General features: G+C 48.6%; 1 protein-coding gene across 7 annotated transcripts in view; it reads right to left on the reverse strand.

Moving 5' to 3' along the window:
* BRPF3 (bromodomain and PHD finger containing 3) overlaps positions 1 to 16,019 on the reverse strand; it is a 28,754-nt gene that overhangs the window by 10,251 nt on the left and 2,484 nt on the right. For 3 of the 7 annotated variants that reach the window (XM_074893483.1, XM_074893482.1, XM_074893488.1), the window contains exons 2-9: positions 11,495 to 12,897; positions 10,204 to 10,360; positions 8,602 to 8,733; positions 6,457 to 6,585; positions 5,769 to 6,081; positions 4,369 to 4,635; positions 3,184 to 3,687; positions 767 to 860 (exon numbers count right to left, since the gene is read on the reverse strand). In XM_074893483.1, the coding sequence (XP_074749584.1) occupies positions 767 to 860; positions 3,184 to 3,687; positions 4,369 to 4,635; positions 5,769 to 6,081; positions 6,457 to 6,585; positions 8,602 to 8,733; positions 10,204 to 10,360; positions 11,495 to 12,879 (2,981 nt within the window). In that variant the 5' untranslated portion in view covers positions 12,880 to 12,897. Of the gene's footprint in view, positions 1 to 241; positions 532 to 766; positions 861 to 3,183; positions 3,688 to 4,368; positions 4,636 to 5,768; positions 6,082 to 6,456; positions 6,586 to 8,601; positions 8,734 to 10,203; positions 10,361 to 11,494; positions 12,898 to 15,456; positions 15,856 to 16,019 lie in introns of those variants that run through there. The other 4 variants (XM_074893485.1, XM_074893489.1, XM_074893487.1 and 1 more) reach the window with 4 other exon arrangements.

Genomic DNA, 16,019 nt, shown 5'->3' on the forward strand with positions numbered 1-16,019 from the left:
TGAACACGTTTCTCTAGTGATGGGTCATCACCCTCAGGGTCATCAAAGACAAGCAGAGGGCAATGACATGTTCAAGGCACTGAAAATATTACTAAGAATATCAACTACAAGTCTTGCTTCTGCCTGTCCTGGATGATCTTACCCATCAAGGTCAAATGTCCTCAGCCTGCCACTCACAAACATGATTCTGGCATAACAGAGGTTTTACCGTGCGGTGAAAGGGCTGTGAAATTACCTGAGTCAGTGTTAGAGGGGCTGGACAGGTAGATAAGACCAGAAAAAAGACATAGTACCCATGTACGTATATGGCATCTGACCAAAAGATGACAGATGTTTGCTTTAAGTCTGTTCAGTCCTGTTTGAAGTGCCCAGTTCTGCTTTTAAACCTCTGAGAGGAAGAAAGCAGCAATTCAGTAGGTGGTAGAAGTTCAGCTTCACCTGCAGTGCTGGATATTCGAGTTCAAGGTTTTTCTAGCTTTGGCTCTCAAGAACTGCGAGAGGGTATTCACCAGCAGAGAAGAGGTGTATGCACTGAGGAACAGAAGTGTAACATAGACCCATTTACTCGAAAAAATCAAGCACTGTTTTTGTGACCTATAGCTTAAGAGGATGGGATGGAACCTCAGAAGCTTTTTGTCTTTTAGGGTCCACACATACAATAAGTAAGTTTGGGCTGGGTTTGAAACAAAGAAGTCAAACAATAAAACCAGGCAGATTAATCCAGACACAGAAGGTGTTCTGGGGAAGTTCTGCACAGGGCACTTACCTGCAGGCTTCAAACACCAGTCCACCACCCAGGCCAGAGCTGCACTCGGAGTCAGAGCCGCTCTCTGCGTGCTTTGCAAAGCCGTTAGTCACTCCTGCCGAGGAGACAAATGGGAATCAGCCCAAAAAAGCAGCAGCAAGGCACAGAGATGCCACCAAGGCTCAGGTAGGGTCACTGTCCCATGACTCACAGCCACCAAGATACTGAGTACTTCAACTAGAGAGGGAAACTCGGCACCGACTTCCCCAGCCTCAGCTGCAGCCAAAAGGTGACTAATAAAAGGTATTTCTACCCCCGACACATGAAAAATCAGGCTCTCTCTGAAGAAGCAAGCGCTGTAGAAGTGCCCAGGGATGGTATAGGAAAGCTCCACACAGCATCTTGCTCACTGGGCAAGGCCAGAGGCCAGGAAATGAACCACTTGCTCATCTGGCTTCAAGTGTCGTTTGGAAAAGACATGGAGGTTTCATGCTGATTGCCACAGACTTCGCCCTGCCTCGCCCCGGGCCTGGCTGCCGGGCTGGTCCCTGCCCACAGGAGCAGGCATATAAAACCATAGCTTATTGGGTTACAGGTTCCTTGCTGAGAGAAAACTGCTCTAGGAAAAATTTGTTGCTTCAATTTCTGGAAATAAGATTTTCCAGTGGACAGAGCAGGCACTGAGGAAGTGAATTCCTCCTGGGTAGAAGAAGGCTCCCCACCACCTTCCTCTCCGGCCAGTACAAATGTCACTGTAGCCATAAGTGGAATATTTCACTTCTTTGCCCTGGATGCTGACAGTGCTGGAAATCTTCTCTTCACTGCCAGGTTTCCTGCTCTGTGCACCGGAGGGATATGCAGGAAGAGAGCTGGGACCACCTGAGCGGGGACAGGCAGGGGTGGACAGGGAATGACCCCGGAGAGCACCCCCAAGCCCAGAGCAGGCGCAAGAAGGCAGACGACCATTGCCTTCCCCCATCCAGGGACCCACCACCCCAAGGCCCCGTGGGCTCATCAAAAGCCTGTCAGCCATACGAAGGGCAAATTCATGCCAAGGCCACTATCGTTTTTCCAGCTGTAACTATGGAATGGCCACAAAACGTGCACTTCTGCAAAACACCTTGTTCCGACAATCCCGATCACGCTGACCTGCTCCTGTGGTAACACGGACTCGGCACACTAGACACTCCCTCCCGTTAGGAGAAATCAATTGTGTTTGAAACAGCAGAAGGAGCTGAATGCAACTCATAGGAAAAAGCCAGCAGTGCTGCTTCAGCAGAGGAAAAACGTCACTGCCTAGTTATCAGTGATTTTCCAGCACCCTGCCTTTATTTTCCCTTTTTTAATTTCAGCCTCTCATTCTGACCTGTATCCACCCTGAGCCACTCCTCTCTGCTTTAATTACTGGCAGATGATGATGGTGAGTCCCTCAACTCTTTGGAGGAGCCATTTATGTTTCCTTTAACCTGTCCTGGTAAGTCAATCCCCACATTCAATCGCTTTCATCCCACTCTCAATTTGCTAGCCACCTTCTGACAGCCAAAATAATTTTAAGACAATATTTGAGGTGTGGGCTAAGTTAAGCCTTACAGATGGGAACTATCCCACAATGGCTGTTAACAAAGACTTTAAAAGAAATCACATTGCTGTCATTCGTATGTTCCTTTTCACCTTGTGTCTTTCCAAATTTCATCTCAGCTGCTTATTCTCATTTGCAGATCTAATCTGGAAAGGAGCCTGCTCAGTATTCCCACTGATTTTATTTAAACTCCAGAACTGAGGGTGCATCTGATTTAAAAGCAATGTTTAACATCTCACCTTACATGGGTGCTGTGTTATTGGTTCACTGCACATTTCCAACCAAATGCACCATTTCTGCAGCAGGAAACTCTCACTCCTAAGAGCGGCTGAACCAACACAAACCCTTCCACAAGGGCAGGAATGCCAACACTCCTCAGCCCTGACTGGAGAGCCTGGAGTTTCCAGCCAGCCCATTCAACAGCTTTGCAAGCAGCCAGGCACATTGGCTGGCCCTACAAAAAATGGCAAACTCTCTCTTACAGCAGCCAGTGGACTGGCAAAGAGAAGAATTACTTGTGACCCCACCTGGGCTTCATCTCGGTACCTTTAAATGTCTAAAATGGAGGTGTCTAGAGCTGAACTAAGTTACCACAAATTCCGTGTATAGTTGGTGGAGAAGGGAGGTGCAGCTCATTACAGATACACCTTGTCTGCCCTATTTTAGAAATATGTGGAAGAAATGAAGCTTTCCTCAGGCACATCTGGTTATGGGGACTATGTTTCCCCCAAGCATAAAGTGAGTTTCAGGTGAGTAGTTTGGAAGCAGACATCTTTACTCAGCCCCAGGATTCCCACTCCCTCAGCCCCATCTCACAGTTTCCAAGGGTACAGAAGGAAGAGAAATCCCAAGGAATTACCTCGCTGTGCTGCCTGCCTGGGCGACTTCTCTCCATCGCTCTCACTGCAGGTCCTGCTCTGCAGCCGCTTCCGAGCTTGTCGCTCCCCCTCCGGGCGGGAGGGCGAAAGCTGCCCGCTCTGCCCATGGTCCTCCCCGTTCTCCAGGGAGCAGTCCAGGCCTCTTTGCAGCTTCACCCCGTTCTTAGCTTTTTTAAAAAGGACAGATGTCCGTCGGCCCACGCCGCTGAAGGGGGGGCTGGTGGGGGTGTCTGCAGGCGGCAAGGCCAGTCCGTTCAGGCCGTTGTCGCTGAGCAGGCGCTGGAAGGCTTGGCTCTCCCGCTGCAGAGCCTTCTTGTCAAAGAGCTCCCTGTCCGACATCACCCTCTTCTGCAGCTGATTCAAGGACTTGCTTTCACTGATGGGTTTGAGCGTTGGAGGGTCCTGCAGAGAGTCCAGCTCTGAGAGGGAGGGTGCGGGTCCTGTGGGCTCCAGGGTTGGAGGGTGCGGCGGCTTGGCATCATCTGCTAAAGGAATAAAGAATCTGCTTGAACAGTTTAGAAAGAGTTATTCCCAAAACTACCAACAGCCATTCCCATCTTGCACTAGGGCCACAGACAGGAGAAACAGCAGGTCTTGACTGTTCACAGAATCATCCAGGCTGGAAAAAAGCTTGAAGCTCCTCCAGTCCAACCATTAACCGACCGTTCTCAACTCCACCAGATCCCTCAGCGCTGGGTCAACCCGACTCTTCAACCCCTCCAGGGATGGGGACTCCCCCCCTGCCCTGGGCAGCCCATTCCAATGCCCAGCAACCCCTTCTGCAAAGAAATCCTTCCTAAGAGCCAGTCTGACCCTGCCCTGGCGCAGCTTGAGGCCATTCCCTCTTGTCCTGGCGCTGGGTCCTTGGCTCAAGAGACTCATCCCCCCTCTCTGCACCCTCCTTTCAGGCAGTTGCAGAGGGCCAGGAGGTCTCCCCTCAGCCTCCTCTTCTCCAGACTAAACCCCCCCAGTTCCCTCAGCCGCTCCCCATCAGACCTGTGCTCCAGACCCTGCACCAGCTTTGCTGCCCTTTTCTGGACACGCTCGAGTCATTCAATGGCCTTTTTGGAGTGAGGGGCCCAAAACTGAATCCAGTAATTGAGGTGCAGCCTCATGTTGACATGCACTAGAGAGCTGGAGCTAAAATCCTTGCTGTAACCTCTCACCTTTCTCCCCTTCCTCGTCCCCTTCCCTTGATGTTTTATCCAGCCCCTCTTCCCGTGGCACAGGCTCCCCGTTGGGCATGGTCTTGTTCTGCTGCTGGGCCAACTTCTGCCGAATGGAGTTGATCTCCCGTCTCAGAAGCCGGATGCGTCGCGTGCGGGCGCCGCTGGACCGCATGGTGCTCACCATGTCCAGCTTCTCCAGCAGCTCCTTCAGCTGGGCCTCCAAGGAGAGGTGAGCCCGGTTCTCCGGGAGGAGGATGTTATCCACTGCATCGAAAGAGATTGTAACAGTGAAGGGAAGGAGTAAGGCTTTCTCAAGAAGCGTTTGGGACCACTGCCATGCCTCATTCCCTTTGATGCTATTCATGAACCAATTCCTTTAGTTTGGCGATTTAGCAGTTGTTAACCTTGGAGCTCAGACTTCCTTTCTTTGGGTAAAAAGCAGCTGATTTAACTTGCACCACCCTCCAGTTCCCGTTACTGTCCCAGGGGCAAGAGTGAAAGGACATGTGTCTGCACCCCACACAAGACAGCTCACAGTCCAGATCCTTGGTAGAAACCTACTTCATTGCCAGATTAAATGACAAAATCAAGACCACAAACAGAACTGGCCAAAACATAACATGTTTGTCATTCCTCTGGTTCTGCTGAAGGGCTGGCATCCGCAGGAGCAGGGCAGACAGCTGAGACGTGCTATCATACACCAACACAAATTTCACAACAAAACTGTCTGTCTGCATCCAAGAGGGCTGCAATGTTTAGGAATTGGATGGCAGACTGCAAGCTCTGTGTGCTGGAAGGCAGCAGTATTCTGTACTAAGTTTAGCCAAGTTATTCAACCAATGCTTTGGAGCTGCATCTCAAGACGGGTGTGGGAATGGATGTGGTCCCGCTGCGAATGGAAAGTCTCAGCTAGAAGGACTGCTTGGGTGCCAGCAGCTTAACCCCACATCACCCCCACCCAGCCCTCTGTGCTCCATCTAACGCAGTTGCTCTACATCTTTGCAAGTACAATGAAATGTGTGAGCTTTCCTCAGTGCAAAAAATCCTAGATCCACCTTTACACTGTTCTTTAAAATACCAAGTTTGTACCACAGCTGTGGCACAAATCAAACAGCATGGGCAGCTACAAGGGTCTTCTGAGACAGATATGCACTAGGAGAGCTGGAGCTAAGCTGCACCTAGCTCAGAGTGCCTGGCTCAGCTGAAATGCTGCTCTTTGTGGCTCTGAAGAAGTTAGATATATGCTTAGGTAAACAGATGGATAAGAAAATTCTTGTATGCTGAATGATGGCTATGACCTCCATGCAGGCTGAGTGACATGCTCAGAACGAAGAATACAGTTATGATCTGCCTGGGAAAAAAAAATAAAAAGGTTAATAAACACTATAAACACTCACCATCTTCCCAAGAAAAGCGGTAAAAGTCCTCGGTTTTGGGTGACTCAGGCAGGTGAATCCCCACATCAGTGTCAAAGCCGATGTTTTCAGCCTGCCGCCGCGCATGACGCAATATCGCTCCTCCGAGGTCTCTGAGCCGGACAGCTGCTCGGTGGAAAATCGTGTCTTTAGCATTATACCTCATGCAGTTGGTAACTATAAGGTTAAAGTCTTCCTCAAACTCATCCAATGTTCGGTACAGGTGGGACTCCAGCTTCCGCCTCATGGTGGAAAAATCCATTGGGTTGGAAATGAATTCCAGGTAATCTGGAACCTAAACATATAAAACCTGTACAATTACAAAAACCATTTACTAGCCAACTAGAGCGCATCCATCACAAGCACTCTTAATGCCCTTTCCACCGGCAAGGGGCAGCGCCAGCAGTTCATTTCTGTGCCACCCAGTCAAGGCAGACACATCCTGGCTCTGCAAAACATTACTTGTCTGAGACGTGCTGAAGCTTCCAGAAAACAATACCCTTTTTTGGCCCGGAAGGACACCCACATTGCGAGTCCCCTCTGAGATATTTAGTCCACCAGCAGCTTGGGACAAGGTGGTTTGTGCTTCCAGGGTTATGACAGCACATGAGCTTCTGCCCAGCCATACCTCATCTACAACCCGTGAGACACCTCTAGGAAAGAGACTTGCCTCGTTCAGGTTGACCGGCTCTGCGAAGATCTGGGCAGCGTCCTTCTCCTGCAGCAGGTCCAGTGTTGTGCGCAGAAGTACATTGAAAGGGGTCAGCTGTAGCTCCATGGCAGCCTGCTGAACCTTGACCTGGGAACGGGAAAACAACCACGAGCCCAGTTATCAAGGACAGGATATGTTTGAGTGGTGTCTCCCTCTGGTTTCTCCTGAATCATCACCCCAGCTCTACGCAGTGGTGGAAACCTCAGGTCATCATACCACTAGCATGGCAGACTCATTGCTGAAGAATTTCTGGCAAAGACCTTGTCCTCTCCACGTGCAGGATGTGCATTAGCAGACAGCACTTTGCAGAGTCTAACTGCACAGTCCAATCCTTTTGTATGGGGAACTCCTGTTCATCCAACCTCATAAGGCCAAAACGAGAGGAAACCCCAGAAAATGAAAAGATAATACAACTAAAAATGAAAACAGGAAGAAGCTTTTCATGCCTGGTAAATTATCCTGTAGAACTCCCTGCTTCAAGATATTATTAAGCCAATTAGCAACATTATACAAAAGTTAAAAGTATGTAGGCGTTTACATGAACGACAGCATCCATAATTAGACTAGAGAGAATAAACAGAGTTTAAGATATAAGCTCTCACACTTCAAGGCAGAAGACAAACAACAACAGTGGTTAGATGTCTGCAAATTCCTAATACAGTTTCTTACATCCTTTATGAAGTCTGATGACAAGCAAACAAGTTGTAGCACCGGTTTGATCTCCTACACTGAAACTCTATTCAAAGGAACAGGATAGAAGTATTTATTTCTCCTTTAACATTTTAATTTCTTTGATCTTCTAATCCCTCATTATGTCATTAAATCAACTCCTTCAGTAGCAAAGGAAAGTAAGCGTTTACACAAAGTAAACTGTATTTGATGTGCTAAGCAAGAAGACAGCATCAGTAAGAGAATGGACGAAGACGGACCTTCCCCCAAAACAGGAAAGAACCCAAACAAAGACTCAGGACTCTGGAGCATCCTTCTCTGCTCACCTACAAGCTGGGCTGGGGTAGAGCTCCTAAACTAGATACACTTTTCTGTGATATCTTATTCTTTTATACAAACACCATAGTTTCAACAAGCTTTTATGGATTTAGCCAACTGTGATAGGGATATATCAAGATATCAAAAGCAAACAAAGCCCAAGAGTGATTTTTTTTTTTTTGATCCTCCTACTTAAAATATGTCCACACAGCAAGCAGGACTGAGCCACTGCTGTAAATCAAGGACAACACAGCAAATGAACCAGTGCTGGCATCAAAAGGACTCCAGAAAAGCTGTGAACAGTTTCTGGTCATGGAAAAAAGCTCACAGATGACAGAAGATGCTGGGTTCCCTCTGGCTGGCTCCCTGCAGACAGCATGAGAGCACCCAGGCAATGCCTGAGGCCACACATCCAGGCTCACCGTGCGCAGGGTCAGTCTTTCATGATGCTGGCCTTGAAGATAACTCATGCCAGAGAGCACAGTTGTGGCTGCAGCAACCAACCAGGTATGGCAAGCAAAGACAAACACAAAGACAAAGACCCTCAACAGGCAAAGCTGGCAAGGATGGGAAGCAACCTTAACTGACGCAACTTTGGAGAACTGCACACAGATCGAAGAGGAAATTGGAAAATTTAATAAATGTTCTCCATCTTAAAATTTCTTCTAAACAATGTACTTAGAGGGCAAAACACAAGCATTTTTAGCTTTAGAAATGAAAAGCAGAATTGTGATTTAGGCCTCTCTCTGGAGTAGGTGTCACCAAACTCCTGAAATAATTATTAAAGGAGATCTAACTTCTACTCTGCAAAACACCTGGTCCATACCCAGAAATAGAAGGGGTGCTGTAGGTCAGGAATCAAATCCACTATTAGTTATGAAAACACATTTTCCCAGCACTCTGCAGCCCAGTTCTGATCTGAGGGCAGAGGCCGAGCAGTGTGAGCCTGTGACTGACACAGAGAGAGACGGCTGCTCCGCACATCCAACAGTCAGACTCCGTGAAGAGAGGAAAAGGCTCAAGAAAAACTGTCGTGTTCCTCCTCTGCCTCCTGCAGCACCGAGCGTGTGCACGGGACCGGAGCTAAGTGCAGCAACTCGACAACCAACTACCTACCTGCTCCCGTTTGAGTTTTTCCCTCTTACGGATCAGCTCGATGAGCAGCCGTGCCCGCTCCAAGTCATGCCGCAGCTTTTGCCAGTACTTCAGCTCTTCCTTCACTGCACTGGTCTTCTCATCCTGCTCCTTCTGGAAGACAGAGCAGTGGGGTGAGATCAAAAACACGACTGGCTTCCTGCACTTCCTCCTCTTTCTAGGTGTCCCCCGTGGATTGCTCTCATAGTCTTCCTCTTGTCTATTTGTCTGTTGTTTGGACTCTGTCCCCTCCTTCTGACAGCATTTAGCTGTCAAACAAACACAACAGCAGCCTTTCTGGATTTTACGTTATCTGGGAAGTTAGGCCTAAATCATGCTGTAGCTACACTCTGGGAACACGCTTCAGTGCACGCTCATTGACACCCTCCCTGCTTTTATATCCAAGTTTATTATACAGGCTGGAAATTTTTCTGTTGGCTGCTTTGCATTGAAGAGGCAGCCCAAAGCATTTACAGTATAAAGGCAAGGCGAGCAAAAGCATGGGAGAAAAGACCTATTATTATCCTCTTTGTAACCAATAAGAAATAGAGCCATGGAAAGAGATTCGCCAAAACACAAAGGAACAGCCAACGCTGGGAGATGAGCTCACACCTTCCAAGACACAGTTCAGTGGCTTTGCAATGCAATCATCCCTCCTCTCCTAAATCTGTAGCTTTTTTAATGGTTTTGAGGATATAGCTGAAGTGCATACACTTTCACATGATTGCCAAGAGAGGACAATTGCTTCACAAGATCTTGATAGTTTAAATTTATAGGACATTTGGTTTTGAGAACTTACTTATGGTGAATTGCCAATTTAATACACCAAGGAAACACTGTACTTCCCCAAGCTCCAGACCGATGAGTGGGAAATATTTTTATTATTAATCACCCAGAGCAGTCTTCATGCAAAGCAAAAGCCTATAAATTCCTCCAACTACAGTGAAAATACACGTGCAGAACGTGCACAATACCTACTGATAGGCTATGTTAGAGGGTAGAGTTCAGCTGCCTCACCACTTCACCAACTACTTCTCGTGCCAAACACAGTGCTGTTTAATAGCATCGAGATCGAGTGACTCTGGACGCCAGCTCAGAGGAGGAAGCAAAGAAGTCCAGAGCTGATGACTGTGTCTAAACTTCCATATGAATATGCCTGGGAGGGTTGGAAATTGAAGCTGCAGGAAGAATGACCCAAACTGGAATTTGGCCAGGACTTTGGAGCTAACACCCATTTTCTTGAGGAGGGGATCTTTAATGACTCATGAGGAATGTGGTTTTATGATTCATCTAAGAGATCAGTCCACCAAGGGCCCATCATACCCTTGCACAATCCTGGGTTTCCTGACTCAGAGGAAAAACTCTTACCTGCTGGCTCATCAACACCAATCCTAGAGGCACGATGGATATCCCACTGATACGCTAACTCAGCTCTTCAGGCATACCAAGAGGAGACCAAAAGAAACTTAAATCAGGTCACCCTCTGATCCTTACACCCTCACTCCCCTTCTCAGCCATCAAGCACAACTCCCCGGGGAACGCCAGCTCTCCTCCTCCCACGGGGGTTCAGCTGGGCACCGGTACCTGTTCCGCATTCCTCTGTGACTGGAGGTGTGAGTGCAGGCGTCGGATCAGGGGCACCCCGTTCCTCGCCTGCCGCTTCAGCAGCCAGTAGTTGTGGAGCCTCTGCATGAACTGGTTCTTCCTCTGGAGGGAGAGGCCGCTGCAGATTTTGTTCAGCCTAAAGGAAGCAAAGAGGTGTCATGGAGGCAACTGTAAAGCAATCGGGACACTGTGGACCCTGGTGACACCACCAGGTTTCCCGACGAAGCTCTGCGGTGCTGTGTCAATCCACACTCTGAACTACGTGTGTGACTGGTACAATCTGGGATCACAGAATCCCACAATCATCCAGGTTGGAAAAGCCCATGAAGCTCCTCCAGACCAACCATGAACCTCACCCTGACTGTTCCCAACTCCACCAGATCCCTCAGCACTGGGTCAACCCGACTCTTCAACCCCTCCAGGGATGGGGACTCCACCCCTGCCCTGGGCAGCCCATTCCAACACCCAACAACCCCTTCTGGAAAGAAATCCTTCCTAAGAACCAGTCTATCTCCACACCGTGAAGATAAGTGTGCCTACTCTTCACAGTATAACCCTACATTAGCAGCAGCTTGGCTGGAGGTTCTCACCAAGCACTTGCCACAACACAAAGTACACAATCAGCAATTCGGCCCCAAGCCTTAACTTCAAAGCTACTTTCAGTGTCTAGAACTTTCCTGGGGGCTGTTTAAGTCTGATATTATTAAGCTGGAGTCTGGGAAACTAACTTGACAGCAGTCCAAGAATAATATATCACCGATTTTAACCTTTCCAAACCTTTCGTTAGATTATACGCAGTGCCTTATCAGCAGTTTTCCAAACCTTATCTGTTAAAATACCAGCAACACATCACCACAGTTCCTAAGGCACCGAACAAAAATTCAGCACTACCTAGTTCTGTATGAGAGAGAGCTGGGAGAAAAAAAATAACACAAATTCAAAGCTGCTGGCAACACTGACAGGTTTGACATGCTCTGTAATAAAAGGAGGAATTAAGAAACTATGAAATGAGGAGATTAAAAAAAAAAATTTAATAGTGGGATGACCCCTATCTGCCTGCCAACCTGTAATGCCTGAAGTATTTTAAAAACACCTTCACAGCTGTCTCTGTGAATTTAGACGCTCGATGGGTGTTTGCTGTTGCACTCTTTGAACACAGTTATTGCTAGGTCTTGACTGAAGATTCAGTGTTTCCAAGGTCAAAAACCAGAGGGACTAAGCCCTCAAAACAGACCCTGTCCAGCTCCTTCCCTAAACCTGCAACACTCACCTGTAAGAGGGGATTTGTGCGACTGTCACCATGGGCACAGACGAACGTCCCTTGGTCACGTCACCAGGCTCCTTTTTGATCTTCTGCTTCAATTTCACTCGGTTCTTTTTCAGAGACCCTTTGGGAGGACCAGAATTAGCTTCCTCCTCTCCCTCCTCCTTCACAGTGTCCTCCTGCCCCTCACCGCTTGCAGCTGGAGACCCTTTTTTCACCGTCCCAGGCGGGGAATGACTCTCACAATAGGCAGTCTTGCGCACGGTGAATGTGGTGCCGTTGATGCTGGTCTCCCTCATGGGTTCAATCTTCATGAAGAGACCAGCCCGCTGGGCACAGGTGACATGAAAGGCTGTGTAACAGTTCACCTTGTGGCATTGGATAGCAGCTCCCATGCCCTTCTGCTTGCAGATATAGCACGTGAGCTTCCACCGCGCCGGGGGGATGTTATTTATCCCTTCGATGGGCTCCAGGAACACAGTGTTTGCAAAGCAGACCTCTGGAATCCAGATGGCACAAACCACGTGGGCCCAGCGGCCATCACTGGTCTGCTTGAAGGCTCCACCTTTGTTCGGGCAAAGGACACAATCCACAGGGCGAGAAGGGGACTGTAAGCAGCAGCGGCAAAGCCACTGCCCCTCGGGGATATAGGGCACGCCGTAACACTCCTGGTGCACGGCCAGATTGCAGATATCACAGAACAGGATGACGTTGCTGTTGTGACACTCATCGTCCATGCAGACACAGCAGAAGGCATCCTCATCGATGAGAGACTGCTGAGCCCCGTTGTTCCGGCTCTCGAGGTACGACTCCTTTTCCAACCGATCCACCAGCAGCTCAAAAGTGTCAGCAGAAACTGTCCCATAACCATCGTCCCTTCTCTTCTCGTTGACCATTTCCAGCCACGCCAGATCCTCCTCGTCCATGTCATACTCCACCTCTACATCGAGGTCCTCAGGAGGCTTTTCAATGTACCGGTAGTAGGCAGCGGGGAGAGGAGGGGCATCTGGCTGGCACAAGGAGTCCACCACACGGAAGTTGGGCTGGGGCAAGTGTAAAGACGTCCCTGGTGCATGTTTGGAGCAGGACTCCTTCTTCTTGCCTTTGGAAGGTGTTTTCTTAGATTTGGAAGGGAAAAGGGGCTGCTCGCTGTTTTCCTTGTTGCTGTTGCACTCTGTGATGTCCTGGGCAGTCAGCTCGTCCTCCGTGATGATTTTTAAGGGATCGTAGATGCTGATGCGATGAAGCCGCCCATCGATGTCCACCTCCACGATCCGCTGGGCCTGAGCGTACGTCAGTGTCTCCCGAGTCGGTGAGCACTTGAGGCTGTAGGGTGAGGGAGAACGCCTCCCCTCCAAGGTCTGCCGGGACCTCCTCCGAGGCTTCCTCATCGCTGCGGTCCAGAGACCCTGGAACAAAACAGAACAGAGGACAGGGTCAGCCACGGAGACAAGCAAGGAGCAGCACAGATTCAAAAACTCACTCAGCGTTGCAATAGAGCAACATTTCTACTACAGACTCAGCAATTTCAGGCCTGCTGAGTCTTCACACCTTCTCAGACACAAGCAGATAATGGATACATCAACCATTTCTTGCAATGCGCAGCACCCTCCAACCTTCTCTATTTGCATGTCAGGAGATGTATATAGCCCCAAACCACCAGATGAGAAATGCTTAAATTAATTTTACAGCATAGCATCCAAACGCTCTGCTGTGCATTCAGCTCAGCAAACCATTCAGATCCCCCAAAATTCCAATGGTACTTATCATATCTGCTTGCACCGTTCACATACTAAGTTCACACAAGCCAAGAAGTTCTTCCCTGTTCTTTTGCCTGTGGCTTTTCTTTTATACCCCCAGTAGCACAGAAAATGCACTGGATGGTTTCCAGGTGGAAAGGAAAGCACTGTTCCTGTCCTGTGAAAGCAGTTCCCATTTTTTTTTTGTCACTGAGCTCCATATGAGAAAACTAGCAGTGCTCCCTCAGCCCAGGAGGGACCTATTCCAAGTTTCCCACCTCAGGGCTGCCACCACCACTTCTTCATTCCCACACTGCAGATGCAAAAAGTCCCGTAATGAAAAATCACCCTTCAGCTTTGCTTTCCTTTCTCTCCCAGGCATAGCTGTTCCTTACACCCCTCTGCAGACAGGGTGCACCGAATGGACTGTGTCCTTCCCAATATGCAAAATGGGTCACAAAAGCCCAAACAGAACCAGAGGATGAACTGAGCAACGTGCCAGATGTGCATCCCTTCTGCTCTTCGGTGGGATCCATGAGGAAGCGAAGGGGAATGAGCAAGGGAACAAGCAGCATGGATCCAGATGGACTTACTAGCTCTGGCTCAGCGTTAACCCCTCTGGAGCCACTATCCATGGTCAGGCACCTGAGCCAGTTCTGCTCATGGCAGGTCCATGGCGGTATGAGCAGGGAAGCCGCAAGACAGCTTCTAGACCTCACCAGGAACTGTGCAACGGTATTTGTCGAGAGCCTTAATGAGAAGCCCAAGCCAGCTCTGCCCTCGCAAACTGCTAATCAGTAACCCAGCTAATCATTTGAGCTGGCTCTTGACGTTAAGGAGGTGCCCATCAAGGGGGAGCTGGAGCAGAAGCCTGGAGCCAGCGAGATGATCTGGGGGAGGATGGAGACGCAGCGTCAGGAGCCCGGCAATCTGAGGGCGAAGGAGGGAGGCAGCAAAGAGGAAGCCAAGTGAGTAATGCAAGCAAGAAGGGCAGTGTCCGGGATGGGAACATGAGTTATGGGAAGAAATGGGCTGAGGCTGAAACAAGACAGAAAGGAAACAAAGAAAAGCAAATGTAAAATCTCCCTGAGAAGATAAGCCTGCCCAGAGCTTATCTGTTGCTACACAGAAGCCTGAACCAGCACCTCACCCTTATTTAGAGCAATCCACGCTTTCAGACCCTTTCTGTGTACAGAAACCCATAATTTGTACTTAGCCGTTGCATTATTTCTGCTCTGTGAAGGACATAGCTCCACAAACCCTCAATCGTGTCAGTCAGAGCAAGCAGCACCTGGCAGGACCAGGACCTACAAGAAGTCCAGAGCTTATTCCAGAAAGATGTAACTAATTCCAGGAGCGACACATTTCTCTTGAAAGTACTGGCTCTGTGAACCATGAGACTAAGCCATGATACAACACGTGTCCTAAGAAACAAACAGGCTTTGGGAAAAGTTTTCAAACTCTCCTTTGCATCCACAGAAATAAGCTGCAGGTGCCAGCTTCAGTACACACACCCATGATGATAGAGCCTGTAGGCACAATTTAATTCCAGATGACAAGTTCTACCACCACGAAGTTCAGGACCTTTGCTTCAAAACTCTAATCAGCCACTTGATTAGCAGACTGCAGAGATCCAACTGCACTTGTCCCAGCCAAGCTCCAACAGTTTCAATCAGCAGGAAAAAAGAATTTTAAAATGAAGGTATAAAGGCAACTTGATCATCAAATGAAATCAACAGAAAATCCTGCTGACAAACAGCTCTCTTACAATTCAGGTGGGTATGAGCAAAGAAGATACTGGAGGGAAAAAGATATATGAACAAAAAGATATTGGAGGATAAAGTAATTAGCATGAGCTGACCACACTCATAATTAATATTGTGTTCAGGAAAAACGAGGTGTTAGCTGTCTGCTGGGAGTGCTGAGGGACAAGCAAATTTCAGCAAAACAAGCACCTCAAGGAAGGGTTATTTTACCTGTTGATGGCAAAAAACAAGGGTATGGCATTCCCATAGCTTTAGTGAACCAATCAATATATTGTCTAGAGAAATTACCCAAAGCGGGCTTTGCACCACAGCAACCAAATGTCATAAACCAACCCGTTTGTAAAACACAATTACCTAGCACTATGCAGAAGCACCTAAAACAGCATGGAAATTGCTGCCAGCCAGAGCTGAGTGCCTGGGATAAGACAAGTACCTGGATCTTAGGAAAGACACAGCTACCCACCTCCAAAATACCTTGAAAGCAGCACAGAAATGAACTCAGACACGCTGAGCTGAACACTGTGTCCTTGTCTGCAACAACAGAAACTTCTAAGCAGCAATCTAGGAACACTTTGATCTTCTTGGCACACTGGAAAACACCCCTCAGCCATGGATAAAAAAAATCACTCTGCAAACAGCACCCGTGCACAGTGAAATGCTAAACAGACTTGACTTCAGCAGGGTTAAATGCTATTTCAGCCCATGCTGTTTCTGTCCCACCATGGACAAAGGTTGTTGATGTGAAAGCAGAAAGTTCAAACAGTCGTCCTCTCGCTGTCGCCACAGCGTGCTCAAGGCTTTCCAAAAACCTCCCATCATCCATTTCCGCTGGGTATTGCGCTAGGAGCAGGGGGTGAGGTTCCTAGAGAGCACAAGTGAGGAAACAGTGTGGCTATAACACACAGAACCACTGGGGATGAACTTCTTTCTACCCCGAGTTCACTCGGGAGCAGTTCAAATCTCCTGAGCAGCAGCTTTCACACCTGTGGGCCAGAGATGCATGGGGGGGCTACAAAAGGAGACTAA

Source organism: Strix uralensis, chromosome 24 (assembly GCF_047716275.1).
Source record: "Strix uralensis isolate ZFMK-TIS-50842 chromosome 24, bStrUra1, whole genome shotgun sequence".
In the NCBI taxonomy this organism is placed as follows: Eukaryota; Metazoa; Chordata; class Aves; order Strigiformes; family Strigidae; genus Strix; species Strix uralensis.